At 38.0% G+C, this 24427-nt stretch overlaps 2 protein-coding genes across 5 annotated transcripts in view; one reads left to right on the plus strand and one right to left on the minus strand.

Annotated features, from left to right (window-relative positions):
• Positions 1-206: 206 nt before the first annotated feature.
• The window catches only part of rarab (retinoic acid receptor, alpha b), a 139316-nt gene continuing 115095 nt past the window's right edge, over positions 207-24427 (plus strand). Inside the window, exon 1 of one of the 4 annotated variants that reach the window (XM_084407753.1) lies at positions 207-258. The gene's annotated coding sequence lies outside the window, so the exon portion shown is untranslated. Of the gene's footprint in view, positions 259-359; positions 404-11670; positions 11987-22837; positions 23137-24427 lie in introns of those variants that run through there. The other 3 variants (XM_084407754.1, XM_084407752.1, XM_084407751.1) reach the window with 3 other exon arrangements.
• hspb9 (heat shock protein, alpha-crystallin-related, 9) lies at positions 2260-6551 on the minus strand. Its single transcript, XM_084407822.1, has 4 exons — positions 5260-6551; positions 4925-5040; positions 3452-3495; positions 2260-3192 (listed from the first exon to the last, which is right to left on the minus strand). The coding sequence occupies exon 4, from the start codon at positions 3029-3031 to the stop codon at positions 2390-2392; it is 642 nt and encodes a 213-aa protein (XP_084263948.1). The 5' UTR covers positions 3032-3192; positions 3452-3495; positions 4925-5040; positions 5260-6551; the 3' UTR covers positions 2260-2389.

Below are 24427 nucleotides of genomic sequence, written 5' to 3' on the forward strand. Positions count from 1 at the left end.
TTAAGCTTTTATTCACATATAAACATTAATCAGCGAGCATAAACAGAAGCTCAAACGAAAAGGTTTGACATACAAGAACAAACAACCTTATTGGTTCTTGCTGAAGATCAAACGTGCTGCGTAACACAAGAATGAAACTCAGTGGTTCTTGCACATAAAGCGGAAATGCTTGAGAAAGCCTTCCGATTACATCAGAAAGATCTTCATTTGTGTTCCGGAGATAATCTAAAGTCTTAACGTGTTTGGAACGACATGAGGGTGAGTAATTAATGACAGAATTTAAATGTTTGGGTTAACTTACCCTTTAAATATTGTTCAAAGGCGCCAATCATCAAAAAAGTGAACCAAACAGAAGTCGGGGCAGGACATAAATCGTGTGGGTGTGTATCATTTGTTGCAACATGTGAGTAGAGGAGCTTATAGACATGACGATTTATTGATATTTTTTCCATTTCAAATCTGTAGCTTTCAATTCTAGGCTACTGTTGGCTGCTTCTGTTTAAAGACTGTGCTTTCCTTTCCTTTCTTTTTTTCATCACATATTCAACGTGTTTTGTTATGTCCTTGTTAAAACCACAATATATGAAAGGAACTGACCCAGTAAATATTCAGCAGGTTCTTTAGTTAGGCAAGAAATATCATATCACAAAGAAAAAACACTGGATCCCTTCACGAAGGGCCCTTCAACAAGGCTGTTGGAGAAGGGTGCATGCGATGGTCACTTCAAGGAAGTAATTTAATCGTTTATGGTCATGTGACCCATGTAAATATATTCATTTTAAAGCTAGATGGCGGGAGAGTTCGAGTTGCCTTACAAACAGAGCAATTCAAGTTGTTTTGTTTGTTCGTGAATCTCGTGATATATTTCACACATTTTTGTCTTGTTATGGTGAAATAAGTTTCATATATGAATATATGTATACCTATATTATGTATAGGCCTACCTATAGGTAAGAAATGTGGTAATGCAGGGTCCAAAGATTAGACGACACTTTTTAAAGTTGAGAGCTGCGAAATACACTCATACACAGATATATAACGCATATTTTAAAAACTTTTATTTTTATAAAATGTATATTTATTTGCAACAAATATGTTAACAGCAATAATAAAACATTTCTGTCGTAAGAACAGCAATTCAGCTGATGGACAACGTGCTGCGTTGTCATGGGAACATCCCAGGTGAAAATAATGTGAATTTGTTGTCTTTCGTCGTTGCTCCCTTCGCCAAGTGTATTTCAAACGGCTACATGATGGCACGCAAGTGCCCTACTCACTCCAAAGTGCCCACTTCAAGGGGTCTGCCCTTCGAAGGGAGTAGGGCATAGGGATGCTCGCTTCCGTTTGGAATTTGCCCATGTTTGGGATGGAAAAATCTCAGTCGTGTGTCTATAGCGCCATCATTTGTATCGGAAGGCTAATTGTAAAACCTATACTTCATACTGCTATGAAACTTATTTTCTGCTTGCATTACATTCTGCTTCACAAACACATTTCTTTTCAAATTTGATCTGATTTAGAAATTGTGTGATGGATCTTGATCACACACCTTAATTGAAGTTGCTTTATTTTCTCACTTAATGCATATCCTAAGTTTTGTAGATTTACTAAACTGATCTACATAATACCACAAACCATCACTGCATAGCCAAAACATTAGTTTAAAAATGGAGACCTATTCTAAGAGAAAATCTGCACTTCTGGGTTTGAAGTGATCATAAAGAACATTAATGAAAACACTTATAAATGTACAGTGTACACTGTGTACAATGTACACATGTACAGTATTTGTCACATGTACAGTATTTGTGATTTTCTTCTATCTTTTAGTTTGTATAGGGTAAATATTTATGTGAAGCATTTGTATAGTTTGTATTTATTATCCTTTATTCTTTTAGTTTGTATAGGGTAAATACTTATATATATATATATATATTATATATATATATATATATATTATACTTATAGTTAAATCTGTCAGTAGGTTAGTTGTGTATAGGTTTACAGTGTTTTTTACTTCATTGTTGTATGTCTGTATTTATGTAGCACCGTGGTCCTGCGAGGCACGACATTTCGTTCCACTGTATGTCCCCACATGTAGCGGAATGACAATAAAGCTCAACTTGACTTGACTTGACTTGATAAAACTGAACATTTGTAAATTAGCAATATTGACAATAATATCAGTGCCTATAAATCGTAAAGGGCATTTCAAAACCTTAATCATTCATATCTGAAGAAGACATGAAGCAGTTTGTGCATGAAGTCATATACCAATTAATATCTTTATTAAAAAACTTTTTAGAACAGAGAATTTACAGTTAGAGGAAGCATACCTCTGGATTCATGAAAACAATTGTACAAAGCATATATGCCATCAGTCTGTGCTCTAGTTTGATTTCTCAGCCCCATCCTCCATTTTGTTTCTGCTGTCCTTGTTGATGGGGAAATTCAGGGATGTTCTGAAGCGGATGGGAATGACACGCTCCTCCGAGGACTCATCTTTGGATTCTGGTGACTCAATATGCAGAAGTCCATCTTCTCCAACTGAGCAGGTCAAGGAGGTTGGATCCAAGTGATCAGGAAGCTGCACAGCTTGAACAAATTCTTGTGGCTGGGGTTCTGCGACATGAGAGGCGCTGAGAGATGACGAGGAAGCGTCTTTCTCGGCCCGCTTGCTGGCCATCACCTCCAGCCTCCTTCCAGATACTGTCACGGTGACATCTTCTGGAGAGAAGCCTTGAGTGTCCAGAGTGAGAGACACGTCTCGCCGTTTGTTCTGCTCTGTGTTGTTGCTGAAGAGCCTGGAGAAGGCAGAGGACCTCTGACCCTTTAGACTCTGGAAGAGCTCTTCACCGAGTTCATTCAGCAAGCTGTCTCTGATTTCATTCCTCAGGTTCTGCTTTATTTGGGCTCTACGCTGGAGGAAATCCTCTCTGAAGCTGGAAAGAGCCATGCTGCGCCTGGGCCACAAAAAGTAGGAGTTTGCAAAGAAAGGGTCGTCCATGAAGAGGCTCTCGGCAGAAGACATTTCTCTCGCCTGTTTGTCTGGAAGGTGTTGTCTTGAGTGCTCTCAGTAGAATGATCTGCTTGCTTCAGGTCCCTCCAGTTTATATAGTTCTCCAACAGGCGCCTAGAACCTCCCACCGTTGGTCTTTTTACACCATTGAGGTCATGAATAAGAATTCAAAGCTACAAGTAAACAGAACATTCAAGATGCTCAGAAGGCTATAATAAGTTTACAGTTGTAATTTGATTTATGTGTTGGTGTCACTTTTACTGCCCCACAGGCTTTATTGGTTCTGCTGCCCAAGTTGGGATTGCCCAATGATTCCTTAGTCATGCACAGAGAGTGAAGTCACATGCTAATTTTACACTCTCTGTGTGTGTGTGTGTGTGTGTGTGTGTGTGTGTGTGTGTGTGTGTGTGTGTGTGTGTGTTCTCTCCTTACCTTCATCAGAAGCTGCTTGCTTACTGCGTTCATGATGTCATTTCCTAAACAAATGTATATTGTAAAAAATTACAAGAAATTTATAAGAAGGAATATATAAGGGCACAATATAAGAAAGAATAATAAAACCTATTATTTTTCATAAACACAATATATGACCTACAAAATATGCAAAGATCAAACCCTGTATGTTTTAGTACATTTCATTAATATATTTTTTATTCATATTTTTTAATGATTTTATAATAATCTTGGCCGCAATTTATTTTCTTCATATCAGTATTTGAAAACGATTGTAGTAAAGTTGACATACGTTTTTTGATTCCTCTAAAAATAATCATTTTGTCTACTCAAATAGTTTATGACACAATTACAAAAATAATGGCCCTCGTTTGTCTTCTCCATGTATGAGTCAAGTGTCCCCCTCACATTCCTCACGAATGAAGAGTTACCCTGTGAGCTAATACAAAAAGTATTCAGCTGAGCACAGGACAGAAGCTTCCTAAACATTCAGAAGGAAGAGAAGACAGCTTTGCCATGACCACACATCTATAATTAACACAGAGACATATTTAGGCTACTTATGACACAGTTCAGACTCAGACTTAACCACAGGCATAAAATATCATTTAGCCATGAAATTTAAATGTTTAAATCAGTTTAAAACAAAAAATTACATATATATATATATAACAAATAAACCATCAACAATTAAAATATAATTTTGATATAATTTAATTTTATAATAAAATTTATAACATGTAGGTTGTTGTTTTTTTACTTACAACTGATATAATTAGCAGGATAATTACCTGATAATTAATTAATGCTTGTTCTCTCTTACAGTCTTTATCCTTAGTTATTTGTAGTGACAAATTGTTTGTATACCTTAAACTCAATATTTCAATATATCAAACCCAGTCTTTTCCCATTTCATTTTCTTTCTCTCTATTAACCATCAACCCCAAACCTGAAACATTTTGGAATGTAAAAGGACTGGCACAAAAATGTTCTAAAACCTAAATGTCATGGGTCATTATTTTTTCTTTTTCAGTTTGCTAGGCTGTAACCACATATGTATGGTTGAGGAATAATCATTTAAATATGAACTATTGAAAACTCATATTTGTTGACCATTAATGTGAATATTGGGACAAAGCATTTTTTTATGGTGGTCACTCAGTGTTTATGCCGGTTATAATCTAGTTTTGAGGAGGAAAAAAATCACTACTAACACTAGTTCAGTATTGACTATTCTAGTAAACTTTTCCATACATTTTTAATCTAAAAGAAAACTGTTTAAAAAATCCTGAAATTGTCCTGCACAAACGGCTTAATATTTTGTTATGTTATGTTTAGAATATTAAATATCTATTGTGAAAATACAGGAGGTACCCACATTGAAAAAATTCTGGTTGGTAAGTTGCAAAACAAACATTAGGTGGCGCTGTTAGCTTAGTATGTAAGCATTACCACACTTCAAGCCTGCACACTTCTGAGTGCTGTGCAGCTGTCGGCCTGTAGTGGGCGTTTGAGGATCGTCTTGTATTTCTTGCATCCAATCGAGAAATCACTGTAAAATTCTTTTCCTTAAAAAGAAGAAAAAGAACATGGACACATTCAAGATCATACATGCATACATGTTTGAGTAAAATGAATCCTGAAGTCCTCAAGTAAAGTTTTGAATGATATACAGAACTATTTAGCTAAATATGCACATGATAAGAGAGAAACAACCATTACATGCAATCAAGCACATTAAAATGCATGTTGTAAATATCAGAGCATAAAACTCAAAACATTCAGACCTATCAGACAAAGATCATATGGGTCTTCCACCGTTCCTTTGAAAACTTTGCTTTTAGTATGTCCCAGCAGAGAAGGTTTTTCCCTCTGTTCACATCAGAGCGAGAGAGGAAATCTATTAGTCTGACAGCTCTCCCAAAAAGCCTGGCCGCAGCTTCTCCCCTGAGACCTTCCAACTGATGCCTTGTAGGAGGAGGGAGTGTAGTGATGGGGGAGAGAAAAGGAGAGAGATAGACCGAAGCGGAAGTGAAGGCGAGTGGGGGGGGAGGGGGGATGAATTAGGCTGTAATTAGCTTTGAAGATTAGCTTTTGAATTAGGTTTTTTTTCCCTGAACATGTTCAGATTATAGACACCGAACTGAAACAAGACAGCAAGTGTTCCATCTTGACAGTCACTGTAATGGTGCTGAGACAGGGCAATGAACTAATGCTGCTCATTGTAAGGCAAGGTCAGAACTGTGGGGAGTTAGCGCTTAACCTTCAAGGCCTACGAGCAAGGGCTTACCGATACTAAGAGAGCAGAAAGAGACAAGGGAGGGACTGCCTGAGAGGGAAATAAGTGAGAGAGATTTTTTTTTGTCATTTGCAGCAATAGATGAAATATGACTGAGGCAGGAACGCTGTCTGTACGTACACATAAGTCATATGTCACACTGCACTGTTAGTACTAGCATACAAAGCAGGGAGCATCAACCCACTGTGTCAAAAATACAAATGCAGAATGATTACGAACAGATTACGAGCAAAATGAATACGATCATTTTGAGCCACTGGAGTGTAGAAAGGAAAGTTGGGATTAGAGGGAAATGGGACCTACCTTCAAAAATGAAGGTTCCAAAAAGGGGCTTTTGCATCAGTGCCATAGAAGAACCCTTTTGGGTTCCCCAAACCTTTCAACAGTTCTTGAAATGACCTTTTTTTCCTTAGTTAGAAGAACATTTTAATAATCTGAAGAATCTTGTTCAAATATAAAACAATAAAAAAAAACCTTTATCTAGGTTCTTTATTTTAGGTTCTTCATAGAACCATAGATGCCAATAAAGAACCTTTATGCTAGTCTTGAATCTGGGTTATTGTCATACATGTCCTCCTGAGCATATTAAAGGGAAACTTCACACAAAACAGAAAAAAACACAACTTGTGTCATTTGAAATTCAAAATATTTTTTTTATGTGAAATTCAAAATGAGTTATTTAGCAAAGGTATTTTTTTCCATACAATGGAAGATGAAAAGAAGGCTGTAATGAGGTTAGAGTTAGTCTGTATAGTCAGATTAATAAAAAACAGAATCCCATTTTGATCAAATATGTGTGTGTGTGGGTTTTGCTTATATTGCTGAAATCAGACAACGAGTAAAATGAATCATGTTTTAATGAAATGCAAAAATGCAGTAGAACGAGGGGCAGATTATTTGCAGAAAGTTGCTGATTTCAGCAACAGTATCTTTTTTTTGTAAGCTGTGTTATACGTTCTAAGCGGCACAACAAACAGTCAGAGATGTGTTTTAAACGAGACAGGAAGTGAGAGGGGTGAAGGCGGGAGCAATAGGTTCGAGAGTGAGGGCAGGCATGAGCTAGTGGTGAGTGTTCTGAGATGAGACTGCGGTGACTGCCATTCTCACACATTTCACTTCCTCTCGTGGCCAGCCTTGTCACGCAAACCTCACTCTCGGCTCATGAGATAAGACAGTCAGCTCTTTTTCATGAAGACCTTCTCAGTTTTTCACTGGGCTTTGAAGTTCAACAGTTTGTCGTGTGAACCAGCTCCGATCAGAAACAGCTGCATGTAATTCATCCTATATCTGTATACTTACATGCCTACATTTCATTTGTTTCCTTAACATTTTCACAGCATGCTTTCATTTTTTCTGCCTTTTTTTTTTAGTCTTTGAATCTGACTCATAATCGGGCACGCTATGCATACAGGTACTGGTGGGGGTGCAACAAGAAAACAAAAAGGAAACCTTTTTGGTAGCACTGTGCGATTATGTCAATAAAACTGAATAAAAAAAATGCCAGACAAAAAGTTATGCAACAAAACTGTATATTCTCTCCCCTTACTAACCCCACCCATCACAGAAAACTTTCTACATTTTTACATTTTCACTTTTTATAAGCTGTTTTCCTCATGGGGACCAAAAAAGTTCCCACAAGGACAAGGATTTTGGATATTGCCAACTTTGTGGGGACATTTTGTCCCCATATTGTAGGGTTTACCAGGGCGCGCTTGCGCACACACACGCACACACAGTAACATCTGGTCTAGTGGCTGTAGATACAGGTCCATTAGCTGAGTGGTATCCAATAAACGAGCAGTTGCTCAGATCTCAAGATTTCAAGAATTCCTGCTTTGACCTGAGAACAGCTGCAGTCTAGCGCAGATCCTGTACGTCTTACACTGTTAGAAATATAGAAGGCATTCAGCGCACCAGCCGAGACACACTCCTAGATCCCGAAACAATTGTGTGCATGTAAATGCAAATAATTGAGAGTCAAGAGAGCAGAAAAAAAAAGGAAAGATTGAGAGATGAATAGATGAGAAGAGCAGTTCTGGGAGTCTCTAAGTCAAACAGGAGAGTGAAAAGAGGTTTTTAAGGTCATTAGCGGTGTTGGGGAAGCTACTGAAAGAAGTTACTTTCATTCAAGCAGTTAAACTAGGCTACAGCCCAGTTAACACAGAACGTTCCCCTAATGTTATTTTTTGGTGATTTTTTTGGGAACCAAATACTTACGTTAGGGGAACGTTCTTTTTTGGTTTTATTTTTATGTTACAATAAAATAACGTTCCCAGAACGTTGCTGGGTGGTTACCATAAAAAATAACGTTCTGGGAACCATAAACTAACATTCTGAGAATGTTCTGGGTACCAAAAACTAACGTTATGGGAACCAAAAATTGTTAGCTGGGAGTCAAGTATACTACTAGGCTACTACAAAAAAAAAGTAACAACTACTTTGGAGTTACTTAAAATAGTTACATTTTAACTTCTGATGTTTAAATAGGCCTAATCTAATCAATAATCTTATTGTTGATTTAATGATATGCTTTATGTGTTACACTCAAAGTAACTTTATATTGAAAAGTGAAGATTATTGAAATAAGCCTGTTTATAGTTTTCATATCCCGTTCTCAAAGCCAGTCAGAGTTCAGAGGTGTATTCATGCCAGCAATTTCTCATGACCTTGAGTATACTGACGTTCTCGTTAAAGACTGAAACTTCGATGCCTGCCACTTCCTGTCTCAGTACGTACATCCTGTATTTTCACATCATGACCCTGAGTTACCACACCTAAGTGGGTGGCACATTAACTTTAGTAACGCGCTCTCATGATGACTTTCGTAATGCACTCTCATGCTGTTTTGTTGATGTTTATCTTCAAAGCGAGTGTCCCTGGTACTTTCTTGTTATCATTCACCCCTTACAAACGGAAATTTCATATTTCGATTGAGCATTAAGAAAAATATTGATGTTGAATTCAAAAACAACCTCTATTTGTGGCACTAATAGAATACAAGTCATAAAATCAGTCAATTAAACTCTCAACAAAATCATACCGACCCTTTCGAACAGAGTGTTTTGACCTCTTAGACATTTTTCAGTGCTTTTAAAGTCTTTTCATTTTTGACGTCTATATCTGAGCACATGCGAGCAGTCAGTATGTAGTGCAGTATAGGATTCAGGCGAGCTGAAGCAGCTCATTGATGCCAGAAAAGAGATGCAAAAACATTCTTCAGGTTAAATAGTGAAATCTAGACTATCATTTTTCTAATTGAATGCAAGCCTAACAATCTACCCATCTACCCCCCATTCCTATGTTTGCATCCTTTCTGTCTTTCTTTCTCTCTCTGATCCCCCATACTTCCTGTTGTGCTGGCTAGACTCCATTGGCAGATTTACAACTGTGGGGTCAAAGTTTTACAGCAGCCTCATATAAATCTTGTTCCACCCTCTCCCCATGTGCCGCTCTCTCTTCCTCACAGTCACAGTGCCCAACCCCCAGCGCTTTCATGTGTCTCTGTGCCGGTGAGAGCACAGAAAGAGAGAGGCACACAACACCACTGCTATTTATTATACTGTAGCTTTAACTCTTGCAATATTTCTGTAATATTCAGTCATTCATCTGTAATATCTTCATTTTATTAATCAGGAGGGAAGCATAGGATAATTTTAACACTCAATAAATGTAACATCAGAAATAACTTAAAACACAACACCCTCAGAGAGGCCATATCAGATATGCTGAATGCACAATTCCTTTACCTCAGGGATAACAACAAATTCATAAACTTTTTTTTGTTTAGCTGAACCCTTTTGACCTATAATATTTACTTGAAGTCCCTCTTCGATTTAAAGTTAATGTTTCAATGATTTAACAACAATTTGCATGTTCGTGTTCTCTCTCTGATTTCGGAACATTTGGAACATTCTGTTGACTATAAGTAACTGTGCAAACATGTCAACTAACTCTCATTAGAGTATTAGTAGACTGTCTGCTTAATATCTGCTAACTCTTTCTTGTGATGCTCCTCCAACAGACATTCTACTGACTGTGAGTAACGTCGCAACTACATGTCAACTTATTCTAACCCTACCAGTCTACTAATTCTCTACTAACACTCTAATGAGAGTTAGTTGATATGCAGGTGCATCGTTACTTATAGTCAACAGAATATTTTAAAGGGACCACCAAAATAAAGTGAACAAGTGGTTTGCGAACCCCAGTTTGGGAAACATTTAACATTCAAATGACAGGAAATCCCTGCTAATGTGTCACATTCACAAAATCTAGCCATATTTCACTAACCCACTTTAAATCTCCATTCGCCTTCCCATGTTACTCTGTTACAAAGCAGCCGGTATAGGAGACTAAGCCACAAACCCCCTCTTCCTTTTTCATGTCGTGCCCACATGCGCTCACTGAGCACAAATCCAAAGCAGATGCAGCGTGATCCCTCACACATGCACGCTGACACACAGACTCACACCGCATGTAGGATCGATAAGGTGTATTGATTATGCCTGGTGCTGACAGGCCCTGCTGCAACTCTGCCTGCTCTGATCAATTCAGAGCTGCACTGGGATGGCTTGAGGTTAACTACTCAAGGATGTGTGTTTTGGTGTGTGTATGTTGAAACTCATATAGGCATAGACAACACAATATCAGTTTGAATGGGAGGTTGGGGTTTATTTGAGTTATTTCGTATGTATCTTTGAGCCCAGAGGGTGTATAAGCGCAGGTGCAGTATTTCATAACTCTGCAAGTATTTGAGTATTATTTTCTTATAGGATTGTTCCTATATAGTGTGTTTATTGTCTGTTTCCATTGCATTGAGCTACATTATGGTATGAAGGGTGTTTTCATTATATATTTTTTAGCAGTTAAAACACGTGTTGATGTTCAGTTCCTCATGCAGTTGCGCTGTAGGCTATACTGTATGTCATGTGACATGTTCGTATTAGTGGTCATTTCTGCATGCTGTGGTTAAGTGGTGCAACACATAAGATAAATGACAACTTTTTTTCTTCCGCTCGTGAGAGCTGGAGTTTTAGTTAAGACAGTTAAGACACTTAAAATGTTACAAAAGACGTTATTCTTTCTGTTCATCTAAGAATGCGGACTAAAAATGTATCACTGTTTCCACAAAAATATTAAGCAGCACAACTGTTTTCAACATTGATAATAACACAGGGGTTACCGTCGATTACTGTTTTTATTGTATTTTTGATCAAATAAATCAGTGTTGGTGAGCATGAGACTTATTTCAAAGGCATTCAAAAATAGTACTGACCCAAAACTTTTGAACGGTATGTTATTGTTTCAATTTTTGTTACTGTGTTCAGATTAGCTACTGTCTTTGTTGTTTTCCTTTGTTTTCCTGTTATTGTAGACCTCATGAAAACAAAATTAGAGCTTTGAGGCTAAACTATATGCTAGCACCTTAACACTGACAAATGTCACTTTTAGCACATATATGCATACAATTTGCAGTCTTTTTCTTTGAGCAAATTTTAAAATATTGATAATTCATCCAGATTTTTGTCCAATCAAATGCTCGCTGGGATGATAATCATGATAAACAAAGGTGTCAAGCCCTTCAATGTCACCAGAACTCCCTGATTCAACAGGAAGTACATCAACACAGGAAAGAAAGACTTGTCAAGCGATTTCAACAGGTTTTCAAGACACATTTGCGTCTCATGAGACACAGCGCTAATGCGTAATGCACGTGTTTAATGTTCATTCAAGTTCTGATAAAGCTACATTGTGTTACATAATTCAACTTGTTAGTACAGAAATCTGAAACTATGGGTCAGATTCACACCCTTTTATTTAAACAAAGTCTTTGAGGGCATAGATATCTGTGCTCCTAGAATGGCCTTAGGTGACCCCGGTTTCACTTCTCATTTGAGAGGGTGTTGATGGTAGTGCTCGGGCACCAAATAAACAACAGCAAGAGGAACAGGAAGCCCTTGGCGAGGAGCATTGCGTGAGAGACAGTGAGAAGTGGGCTGAGGTTTTGAGCACATTTGTGTGTACGTGTGCGCTTGTGTTTTTCAGTTTAGTTTTGCGGTGGCATGTTCTGGCGAGTGAATGTTATCCAGTGACCTGCCTCTTCATATCGAGTCGGTCGTGTTATGCTTTTGTAGATCTGTGAAATCTGCATATGTAACTTGTAATGTGGATATATGAATCTTTACGAAGACTTAACAGTGTCACTCCTTCTTCAGGTAAGAAGAAATCAGATCAAATGTCGAATAAATATTACAGTAGTGACTGTGGCGCTTGTAGGTGCTGTGTTATTTTAAGAAAAAGTCTGGAGTGTTACAGTTTAGATACATTTTCAGGAGCTCTGGAGGAGAGGATGTATGTTTTGCGAGGGGCTCCTGCTCGCGAGGGCCGAGTGCCCAATGCCTGCTCACTGTAATGTGAAGCGACAGCTAGCCTTCACGCACCAGTGGGCTCCGTGTCCTAAAATGGACACAGGAGGACTCTTTCAGGAACAGGAAAAAGAGTACATGCAGGACTATGCGAGAACATCTTTATGTAGAGAGTGAAAGACATAAAAAAAAAAAAAGATTTGTTGTGTAACTTAATTCTTTCTTATTGTTTTTGCAATTTAAAACAAACCGCTTATCATATATCAGTAGTACGCAACATTTCTATTTTATTTTAGTCCAAAATGGCTCCATATCTGAAAAATATGAATGTTTTGCAACATACCCAGAGAGAAAACACAAATTCACTCAACTAATGAATTAAGACAACAGGAGAAAACGAGAGTGAAAGCAGCATGTACACAGACTTCACCTCACCTCCCACAGTATCCCTTATGTACTACAGAACTAATATGGCCTTACTATGGTACAGTTATGTATGATACTATGACATACTGTACATAATGGTTCTAAATGATATGGTACTCCAACATATGTAAAAAAAAAAAAAAAAAAATGCTTCGGTACTACCACAGTACATCAAAGAACACTGTATTAGCGTGTTAGATGTCCATGGTAACATGTCGAAAAGCCAGTATCTCAAACAGTAGAGCATGGTGTTATCAACGCCAAGGTCATGGGTTTGATTATGTATACCTTAAATGCAAAGTTGCTTTGGATAAAAGTGTCTGGCAAAGCATAAATAATAAACAACATGGTATTACTGTGGTACCTTTTTTTAGGGTATTGTATTACTGTTACACGTTATCGCTGTCATGTACTAATATTTGTAAATTTGCCATGCATCAGCTGAACCTACGTACACCAAAAACTGCACAGTGATCTCTCTCTGTGCTGTAATTGAGGCAGCAAAAGTCCTTGTTCCCTGCTTCTTCTCTAAGGCTCAATGATGTGATCAATAACCAATTAAAAAAAACGGATCAGCAGATTATCCACGTCACATGGTTCAAGCATGAAAAACAAGAACGTCTGTTTGACATGTTCTCCGAATGCATGTTTGTAAAGCGTATCAGTTGTCAATGTGTAAAGAAAACCAGTGACAGAAATTAGCAGAAGTGTACAGGGGGGTAAATAAAATATTCGCCATGTTGAGTCCACTTCCCTTAACTTGCTGTCTTTTAACAAGCATCCATTTCCACCTAATTAGTGCCCAGGATTTTAATTGCAGTTTACAGAGTTGTTTGGTTTTATTGAGCTTGTGAATGTGTGTTTGTGTACAAGCAGAGAGGCTTTGTTACGCTCCAATTGGAGAAGGCAGCTTCTTTTTTGGGCCTGTTGTGGCTGGTGATTGAATACTAGCGGCATTGTCGTGTATCTATGATATTGTTTCCAATGAAAAATAAACAAGGAGAGGTTTGGTTTTTGAGTGTTGACAAAAAAAGTGATGAATATGAATCAGATAAATAATGACAATGCCTTGATTCAGTACATGAATGTGGGTCAGTGGATGTTCAAAGGGCACATGAAGAAGACAGGGTAGGAAGTGGTAAGTGAGGTGAATAATTCATCTGTCTGTCTTCCATGTGTGCCCTGTCTGCACTTTCATCACCCTCATTATCCCTGTCATCACTGAGCTCTGTCCTCTCCATCGGCTCATGGTGCCATTCACTCAGAGCCTCAGAGCCTAATGTGGATATATTTCAACAGATTAGTTTCCCTGAGAAGAGAGGATGGATTGAGAGCTTGTGTCCGTCAAACTGTACCGATACAGTAGCCTTGCTGGAAACATTTAGAAAAACTTTGATCATGACAACATTTTTTTATTATACTTTTATATAGTAGGCTATATTTAGATAGTTAGGATATAGTTAGTTTAGATAGTTATTTAGATATTAATTATTTAGTTATTTTTAGATAGATGATTGTGATGATTATTATAGTTATTATTATTATAGTTTAGATATTATTATTATTATTATAGTTTAGATAGATACTTATTATTATTATTTAGTGCTGTCAAGTCGATTAATCACGATTAATCGCATCTAACATAAAAGTTTTTGTTTATATATATTGTGTGTGCGTGCATGCGTGTGTGTGTGTGTGTGTGTGTGTGTGTGTGTGTGTGTGTGTGTGTGTGTGTGTGTGTGTGTGTGTTTGTGTGTACACACCCATATGGATATACTGTATATATAAATATATATGTGTGTGTATATATATATATATATATATATATATACTCACTCAGGGCCGGCGCTAGCTATAGGCAGAGCAGGCGATTGCCTAGGGCCTCGGGCTTTGAGGAGGGGCCTCCATAACCGTAACATCCCCTATACATAACGAACGCATCCAGTGCTGCGAGTGCGAAGCAAAAGCCTAAATAGGCACGCAAAGAAGCACAGCTCGTAATGCAGGACAGGTCATCGATTTTGGAGTGATTGCAATGTATTTTAAATATAAACTTGTGGGCTACTGTAGATCAGCGTCATTTCTGGAAAAATCATTCACCGCTTTGTTAGTCTACGAGTTTAAAAGAGCGCGAGCGTCATTAACGTGCCCAGACGCGACGCTTTGAATTTGCGCGTACAATGAATAACATCGCGTTGGGAGCTGACTAGTAAAAAAGCTACAAAAGTAAAAGACAAGACGTTTGTATTCAAAGTTAAAAAGCCAACACACTGCAACATTTTTAAATGTTTCAAATAAAGGATCTCATATCTATGGGTCTATCTTCTAAATTCTGATGCTGATGATTAGATAATAGCCTACCCTGACATCATAGCCTATACGAATATCAGTTTAGAATTTTTTAGAATTTAGAATCGTATCTTTCTCTTCCACTTGATTTGTGTATAGCATATTTAAGGTAGCAATGCAATACATAATATCATATTACTGATATTAATAATATGACAATATCTGCAGTCAATATTGATTAAATGGGAGGGAAAAATCCTGCCCATACCGCAGCTATGAAAACAATTATAAAAGCACGTTCATGTTCATCTGCTGAAGTGGTATTCTGGAACTGTGAATAAACTGAATAAAACAGCAAAATAACAACAACAACAATAACATCTTCATTAAACAAAAAAGAGATTACCTTAGATAAAGTTTGATTAATATGTACATAATAGTACCAGTAAAAAGTCTGGACCCATTACTATTTTTAATGTTTTTGAAAGAAGTTTCTTATTATGGTCTACAAGCCTGCATTTATTTGATCAAAAATACAGAAAAAAAAAAAAACAGGAATATTCAGCGAGGATGTGTTAAATATATAAAAGTGATAGTGAAGACTTTTTTAAAACAACTTTTTAATAATAAAAAAATCCTGAAAAAAAGTATCACATGTCCTAAAAAAAATATTAAGCACCATTTCTAACATTTGATAATAAATCAGAATATTATAAAGTTTTCTGAAGGATCACGTGACACTAAATTCAGCTTTGCATCACAGAAATATATTTGAAAGTATAGTGTAAGTAAAAATATACTAAATTTAAAATTAAATGTTGTATAAATAAAAAGGTTAGGAATCATATTTGTTTCAAGTGTTTTTTATTGGGGGTGGGGGGCCTCCAACATGAATTTTGCCTAGGGCCTCCTAATGTCTAGAACCGGCCCTCACCTAAAGGATTATTAGGAACACCATACTAATACTGTGTTTGACCCCCTTTCGCCTTCAGAACTGCCTTAATTCTACGTGGCATTGATCCAACAAGGTGCTGAAAGCATTCTTTAGAAATGTTGGCCCATATTGATAGGATAGCATCTTGCAGTTGATGGAGATTTGTGGGATGCACATCCAGGGCACGAAGCTCCCGTTCCACCACATCCCAAAGATGCTCTATTGGGTTGAGATCTGGTGACTGTGGGGGCCATTTTAGTACAGTGAACTAATTGTCATGTTCAAGAAACCAATTTGAAATGATTCGAGCTTTGTGACATGGTGCATTATCCTGCTGGAAGTAGCCATCAGAGGATGGGTACATGGTGGTCATAAAGGGATGGACATGGTCAGAAACAATGCTCAGGTAGGCCGTGGCATTTAAAAGATGCCCAATTGGCACTAAGGGGCCTAAAGTGTGCCAAGAAAACATCCCCCACACCATTACACCACCACCACCAGCCTGCACAGTGGTAACAAGGCATGATGGATCCATGTTCTCATTCTGTTTACGCCAAATTCTGACTCTACCATCTGAATGTCTCAACAGAAATCGAGACTCATCAGACCAGGCAACATTTTTCCAGTCTTCAACTGTCCAATTTTGGTGAGCTCGTGCAAATTGTAGCCTCTTTTTCCTATTTGTAGTGGAGATGAGTGGTACCCGGTGGGGTCTTCTGCTGTTGTAGCCCATCCGCCTCAAGGTTGTGCGTGTTGTGGCTTCACAAATGCTTTGCTGCATACTTGGTTGTAACGAGTGGTTATTTCAGTCAAAGTTGCTCTTCTATCAGCTTGAAGCAGTCGGCCCATTCTCCTCTGACCTCTAGCATCAACAAGGCATTTTCGCCCACAGGACTGCCGCATACTGGATGTTTTTCCCTTTTCACACCATTCTTTGTAAACCCTAGAAATGGTTGTGCGTGAAAATCCCAGTATCTGAGCAGATTGTGAAATACTCAGACCGGCCCGTCTGGCACCAACAACCATGCCACGCTCAAAATTGCTTAAATCACCTTTCTTTCCCATTCTGACATTCAGTTTGGAGTTCAGGAGATTGTCTTGACCAGGACCACACCCCTAAATGCATTGAAGCAACTGCCATGTGATTGGTTGATTAGATAATTGCATTAATGAGAAATTGAACAGGTGTTCCTAATAATCCTTTAGGTGAGTGTGTATATATATATATATATATATATATATATATATATATATATATACACACACACACACACACACACACACACACAGAAACGCACACACATACATATACTGTGTATATATTTATATATATATATATATATATATATATACACACACACATACGTCATATAAACAAAAACTTTTATGTTAGATTGACTGCCCTACTTCTTGCTCTTCTTGAAATACTGTAGTATAGAAGTAATTCTACTTTTCCCATCTTATGGCAGTACCTCGGACCTACATTATGTCTTTTTTCCCTTTACTTTTCCCCCACTCACTTAGTACTGTCTATTGTTATCAGTCTGCCTAATGGGCTTCTTTCCCTGGCTTTGTTCTGGCAGGCGAATGAGTGCAGAAAGGGAGGGAGGTGGAGGGTTGGTGAGAGAAAGGGCGACCGAGTTCATTTCTTTAAAGGATATCAGTCATTTCGATATGATCGCCCTCCCAAGCAGCAGATTCACAAACACAAGACTTCCTCTCTCTGAACCTAGGCATGCACCATACTTGAGCTCTACTCACACATTAAGGGTGTTGATACTCCAATAAAACAACTGTAGACATGTTTGAAAGCTAATAAATTGCACAAATAGTCTAATAAAAGAGGAATAATTATTGTCATAAAACTCAATAACAACATTGTGCTGTTACAAATGTTAAGTATTACGATGACTCAACATGCATTTCTAAGTCTGTATGCCTTGAAAGTATAGGCCTAATTTTATTATTTAACACTACTTTTTTGAAAAAGCACGTCGGACTGTACACCCATAAATATGATTGTTTTGATGCTGTTCATTTTATTCAAACAATTAAATTTGATTTAATACCATTGTATCGGGTTTGTTGTTCAAACACGATTGTTTAAATTAAATTGACTTGAAAGAACATTTCAATCAGGTAACTCAATGAGTGCAAATATTTATATATTGTTATTAAAGAGAGCTGACAAAGATTTGAAAGAGCCTATTACAACAATGATGACATTCTATATCACAGTATAGACAGATAGATAGATAGATAGATAGATAGATAGATAGATAGATAGATAGATAGATAGATAGATAGATAGATAGATAGATAGATAGATAGATAGATAGATAGATAGAGCTTGATCTCCAGTGGTTGGCAAGGAAAGTAAAGGAGATATAAAACCACAATAACACATCCACTTAAAATAAAAGTAAACCTGACTGATCAGCTTATAGATGCTAAAGGGTTAAGCACGTTCACTGCCTGCATCTGGGAGTCATTTAAAACATTCCACAAGGCTTACCACATGTTTTCAGACAGGCTAAACCCCATGAAGCAGATTTTGCTGTCCAGGGCTGGAAGTTTTCAAAGAGTGCATTTGAGAAAATTGAACTGTTAGCTTTTTGAAGGCTCGAGATGAGATGGTGCGAGGGTGGCAGAGAAGACTATACTCGTTTGGGGATCTGTGACTATCCTTGCCTGTCTCTGCGTACCCATGCGTGTGTGGATCAGTCCTCTTTGAAGTGGTGGGATGCTAAATGGCGCTAGTTGTTTCCCACCCTCTGATAGGATCTTCACAGGCTTGTGTTCTCAGCTCATTTCCTCTGGTCAAGTCTTGTGACCCGTCAAAACACAAAGGGGTTTTAGGTGTTCACTCTAGATGCAATGCAAAGGACATGCAATTTAAAACATACGCAATTGAACAATGACACAAAATGACACGTTCGACACGTTCACTCAACCCAAGTAGGCCTGGTATATTTCATTCCAGAGGTGTGGTAAGGAAACCCTGATCACTTAATTTCATGATTCTTATATTGTATGTTAAACAGATTCAGGCAGAAATATCAGCCAAAATCAGACCATGGCTTCCATTGTGCAGATCATTTCAATGTAACACTCTTATCAGTTGTATGAAGGCTGTTCTTTCAAACATTCATTACTTTAGATATGTGAATGGTCACAATGTCCAGTGAGATCACTGCCATTCAGAATGTAAAGTGTTGTGGCTGGACTAGTGAGCATTTTGACAGGAGGATGAAAATCACTTGAATGTGGAACCACCTCAAAACAGCTTCTAAAGACCTGGATGAGACCTCCAACCTCCAATTTCATCTTGAACTGTAAGCCAATGGCTACAAGAGGCTGGACTGACAGGTTGTGTACCAGTAAAGAAACCATTTATTCGTTTTATCTACTGCAAAAAAACATGTTGCACTTGTCAAAGAACATATGGAGTGTGGAAGATTGGAGTCCGACAAGTCAAAATTTAACAACCTACCATTGGATGGTATATTCGTAGGAGACGACTGGAGTGTTTTTATACCAAATGCATGCATGACACCATTAAGCAGCAGAAACATAATGGTTTTGGGGAGGCATGCAGCAGGTGTTGGAAGAATCTACAGAGTTTGGAAATCCTGTTGAACACAATGAAGCCAAGAATGGAGGATCTTTTTAGAGATCAAATGTGTATTTTGCAACATGATAACAATCCCAAACATACTGGACATTCAAAAAAGTTGCAATGCAATGAAAGAGTTCATGCTCAGCATTTTGAAGTCTTTAAGTGGCCTCCTCAGTCCCCTGACCTTAAAGCCATTGAAAAGCTTTGGGAAATTATAAACCTGAATTGTGATAAGTCCTGCAGGTCTTCCGATGAAGCTCAACTTTGGGAAGAACTTAAGGAGGATTGGAAAAAAGTTAAGCATGTCACAAAGTTGAGTGTGTCAGTGCCCAGGACAGTGGCTGCTATGATCAAAAACAAGGGAGAACCAACAAAATATTAATAACTAATTACACTGTAGTCAATGTATGTGCTATTTCATGAGCTTTTTGTTTTTCTATGCGGTGGAGTTTGCCTTTCTGGTCCAATAAGTTAGTCATTTTAACACCTTAAACAAGTTTAGTATATAGGCCTACTTGTTCCCAAATGACTTGACTGTTTAATAGACCCTGAAATGTCATTAAAAAAAATATTGTAAAAATATCCCCTCCGCACATCACTTTTGGCCACTACTGTATGTACAGTAAATACTGTACATTAATATGGTTATATACACGTTTGTAGGTTTAAAAAGCAAAACTCAGTTTTCTATAACGGGGTCCCTGCTCAGGGTCTTTGGGCTGAAAAGATTGAAGACCCCTATTTTAAACAGTCACTTCACATAGGCTTCATCGGTTCCATTATACCTATAGCAGTGCTTCTCAGCTCCAGTAATGGGGACACTAAGCAGCTGATCAGCTGAATCAGGTACTTTAATGTGTGAGACATCTCAAACATTCTGGGAGATGGGTCCCTGGGAATGGATTTGAGAAACACTGCTCTATAGGATTCACAACATGAAGCAACACAGCAATAAAAACTGCAAAACATCAAACCAAGACCATAACCATGTTTGCATGATCAGGAAAAGACTTTGTCAAAACTAGGTAAAAAAAAAATAAAAAAATTCTCTATATTTCCCTATAAAATTGATCTGATTATGAGCACTCTGAAATCTTAGGCATTGAGATTGATCTGATTATGAGCACTCTGAAATCTTAGGCATTGAGATTGAGATTGATCTGATTATGAACACTCTGAAATCTTAGGCATGCCTTTCTAAATATAGAACCAAGAAAAAAGAGATTTCCCCTCAAATCTCACATTGTATTTTCTTTTTTAAGAAGGGGATTATGAGTCATTTGAAGCCCGTAGGCCAAGCAAACCACATGTGACATGACTCCATCTAAAGGATAGTTTATTTTTCTCTTCTGTTAATGGGACGTTCCCTCATTTGCAAGGTGATGGGCCATATAGGCAAAAGGTCTTGGCATTCTTTCAGCAGTTGTACTATTTGCAAACACACACTGAGGGATCCCAAGAGGGGACACTCAGAGCGGGCAGTCATATTGTATGATGGGTAGCAAACGAATAGAGGCAAAGGCTGCTCCTAGAATTAGCTCACGTAAACAAGATGAGGGCAGACAAACTGACGACACCTCCCTGTTGAGAGAAAAATAGATTCAACAGGTCTGTGCTGGTCTCACCTGGTTTAGTATCCCAACCTACTGGGCCCAAAGATCTGATATTAGTGTTTCATGTGGATGGCTTCTCTTCTGTTTTAAATGCATGGTTGCAAAGGAAGAGTTTTGCAACAGAGAAACAGTGTCCTTGTCGTCACAGTAAAGTGGTAAAAGGTCTTAAGAGTGTGGATGCTCAGCGCTTGTGTAAATTCAAGGCATCATCACAAGATCAATGGTGCTTGCAGCTGTTTTTCACACAATGCACATCACGATGTTGACACATCTGTTCTGAGACCACAAAGGACAGCAATGCAAATGTTGCTTAAAGCCTTCTGGAACCTTTAACATCAATATTGTACACTGGGTTTTCAGACTGACACACTGGCAGAAACTCTAGGCACTCAAAGAGGTCTCACATATTCTACTGTGCACTCAAAGAAACTTCAGCATATATATTTGAAGCACCTCAAAGCCTTTCCTTTATGATTTGAGGCAACTGGACGATCTGTTGATTGTGTCAAGAGTTCTTGTAGGAACTCATTGATTACATTTTGTACATTCCTCATACCCCTTTTCCATCAAAACATCGCTGTTTTTTTTTAACAATACCATTTTTTTTTTTTAGACAGATAGGAGTTTACAAGAGTTTAGATGAGCTTCTTTTGATGCAATGGCCAGCAGATATTTAAATATGAGGAAAAATCATAGTAATCAATTCACATATTATTTTTGTAAATACATTTTATTTTATTTTAAACATAGGCCCTACATGAAAAAAGCATCTGGAGACATGCAACATGATTTACAGTATATTATATGATATTTGATATTATGTTGGTGCTGCATCACTTAACTTAAATTCTCTGTGTAGACAATTTATTGACTACATAAATATACACTAATAGTCTGATTATTCCCAGAAATCACAATAAGGAATTACTCAGATTAAGATAGTTATGTGAAATAAACCAGTGCTTCTCAACATTTTGTCAACAACAATACTCAAAGGCCCCATGACTTTTCCTGTTGTTCATGATTTACTGCAGGATATAAGGACTAAGAATAATATATATATACTCACAATTTCTACCCCCTAAAATAATGTAGAGCTTGGCATATCTAGGGAAAAATGTAAATTAATTATAAAAATGTTTAATTGATCATTTATTAATTCATTTTATTAAGTTACATGACTTCTTCAGAAATCACACTTTTAAAATGAGACTTTTTCCAAGACTGTTGTTGAGAGGGTGAATTAAAATAAGAAATATCTCGAGTTTTAACTTCTTAAAGTCATCTTGAGGCCCCCTTGGAAGTTTGCTAAGGCCCTCAAATGAGCCCTGGTCCCCGGTTGAGAACCATTGCTAAATTTACCACTGATAAACCTGAGACAAATCTCTTCAATCAAGTTTACATGCTAATTTTCATTAATTGATAATCATAGGTGTGATGGTTTTTGTGCAAGTTTTCCTCACCATTCACTCATTCCCAAACCCACAACAACAACAAAAATTGTTCAATCTAAATGCAAAATGTTTGGCGGTTCTAGTGTACCGAACCTTCCTCAATTTGTCAGGAACATGCCAAATATGTCTTTGGATCCTGAGCCTCAAATGGATCCTGAAACACCTTTTTAATTTTTTTTACGCTTAATCCTCTAAGAACTTCGAGCTGTTTGTGTTTTAGCGACCTGAAACACAGCTTTGTCCTAATGCAAAAGCACAAAACTTCGTGCATAACGCGCTGTGGTTACATAAAGGCGAGCACCAGCTGAGCTTGTGTTCAGCGGTATCGTGCCCTGAAGTGACACCGCGGAAGCGGAGAATGGGAGGAGACGGCGGCGGAGGCTGGCCGGTGTTCGGTTTCAACAGCTCACACGTGACCGCAATGGCTGCTTGTCAGTTACTTGCAGTGCATCATTCCTCTGCCGCCCTGCGAATGTAGGGTACATCAGTTCTCTCGCTTCTTTGAACTGTCGGTGCGGACATTACCACCCGCCGAAACGAAATTCCTCTACACGTTCAGCAGAACAGCTCACCGGCTGAGAAGAAGAACGACATTCTGGAGAAAATTTAAAGCGTCTCTGGGTTCAACTTCCACCAACCAACACAGCGGTAGGAGGAGTCAACAGGTATTGGCGCTCTATATTTACGTGACAATACAATTGCTTGGCTGACAGGTAGCCACATTAATAGCGTCTTGACAGATGTGGAGCAGTGAATAGGCGCGTCCTTCGGCGCTCAGATGCGGTGTGCTACTTAACTGTAAAGCAGCCCGTTGAGTTTGATCGAAACCGCATACGGGGGTAATAATGACCGGTCTGCGGCTGCTACGTAATAAAATGCGCTGTATTGTTCTCTTACCTGAATGAGCAATGTGTCATTGAGAGCTTTTGCTGCAAGTATTTCATGCAAAGCGCGGATACGCTGCACTATCCGAGCGTCCTGCATTGAATTGAATTTCGTCTTGCGTCGACTTTATTCAGACAGTATATTATCTTTGGCTTTTAAAAATCGTATTCATGTTATACATTTGCCTATATAGACATGAGAACATGTTGAGCATGATCTAAGTGTATTTAACTGGGTCACTTCGTTCTACAAACAAAAGCAACAAATGCCTCTATATAAGTAATTTCCTGCTTGGATGAACTCAGTTGAAATAGGCTACTGTTTAAGAGCATTTGGGTCAACATGCAATATATCTGAATACTGAGCAAAGTATCTGTTCACCTGCCCGAAGCTGCTATTTAAAGGGATAGTTCACCCAAATTTTTTAATTAAAGGGATAGTTCACCCAAATATGAAAATTCTATCATCATTTACTCACCCTCAAATTGTTCAAAACCTGTATGAATTTCTTTCTTCTGTTGAACACAAAAGAAGATATTTTGAAGATTGTCAGTAACCAAACAGTTGATGGGCAGTGACACCATTGACTTCCATAGTGTTTTTTTCCCTACTATGGAAGTCAATGGGGTCCATAAACTGTTTGGTTACCCATATTTGTCAAAATATCTTCTTTTGTGATAAATTTTCAGTTTTGGGTGAACTCTTAAGCAATATATGTCCATATCAGTTCTCTGGGTATTGTTATTTATTTTTTAATTTTATATTTATGTAGCCTAATTAACTGGTTTTATGGCTCGTTTAAAAAGAACCTACACTCACCTAAAGGATTATTAGGAACACCATACTAATACTGTGTTTGACCCCCTTTCGCCTTCAGAACTGCCTTAATTCTACGTGGCATTGATTCAACAAGGTGCTGAAAGCATTCTTTAGAAATGTTGGCCCATATTGATAGGATAGCATCTTGCAGTTGATGGAGATTTGTGGGATGCACATCCAGGGCACGAAGCTCCCGTTCCACCACATCCCAAAGATGCTCTATTGGGTTGAGATCTGGTGACTGTGGGGGCC

Source organism: Rutilus rutilus (genome assembly GCF_951802725.1).
Source record: "Rutilus rutilus genome assembly, chromosome: 1".
Taxonomy (NCBI): Eukaryota; Metazoa; Chordata; class Actinopteri; order Cypriniformes; family Leuciscidae; genus Rutilus; species Rutilus rutilus.

What these genes read in the sequence shown, in the direction of transcription:
- hspb9 (XM_084407822.1), bottom strand. Translation starts at nt 3,031, where the DNA reads ATGTCTTCTGCCGAGAGCCTCTTCATGGACGACCCTTTCTTTGCAAAC.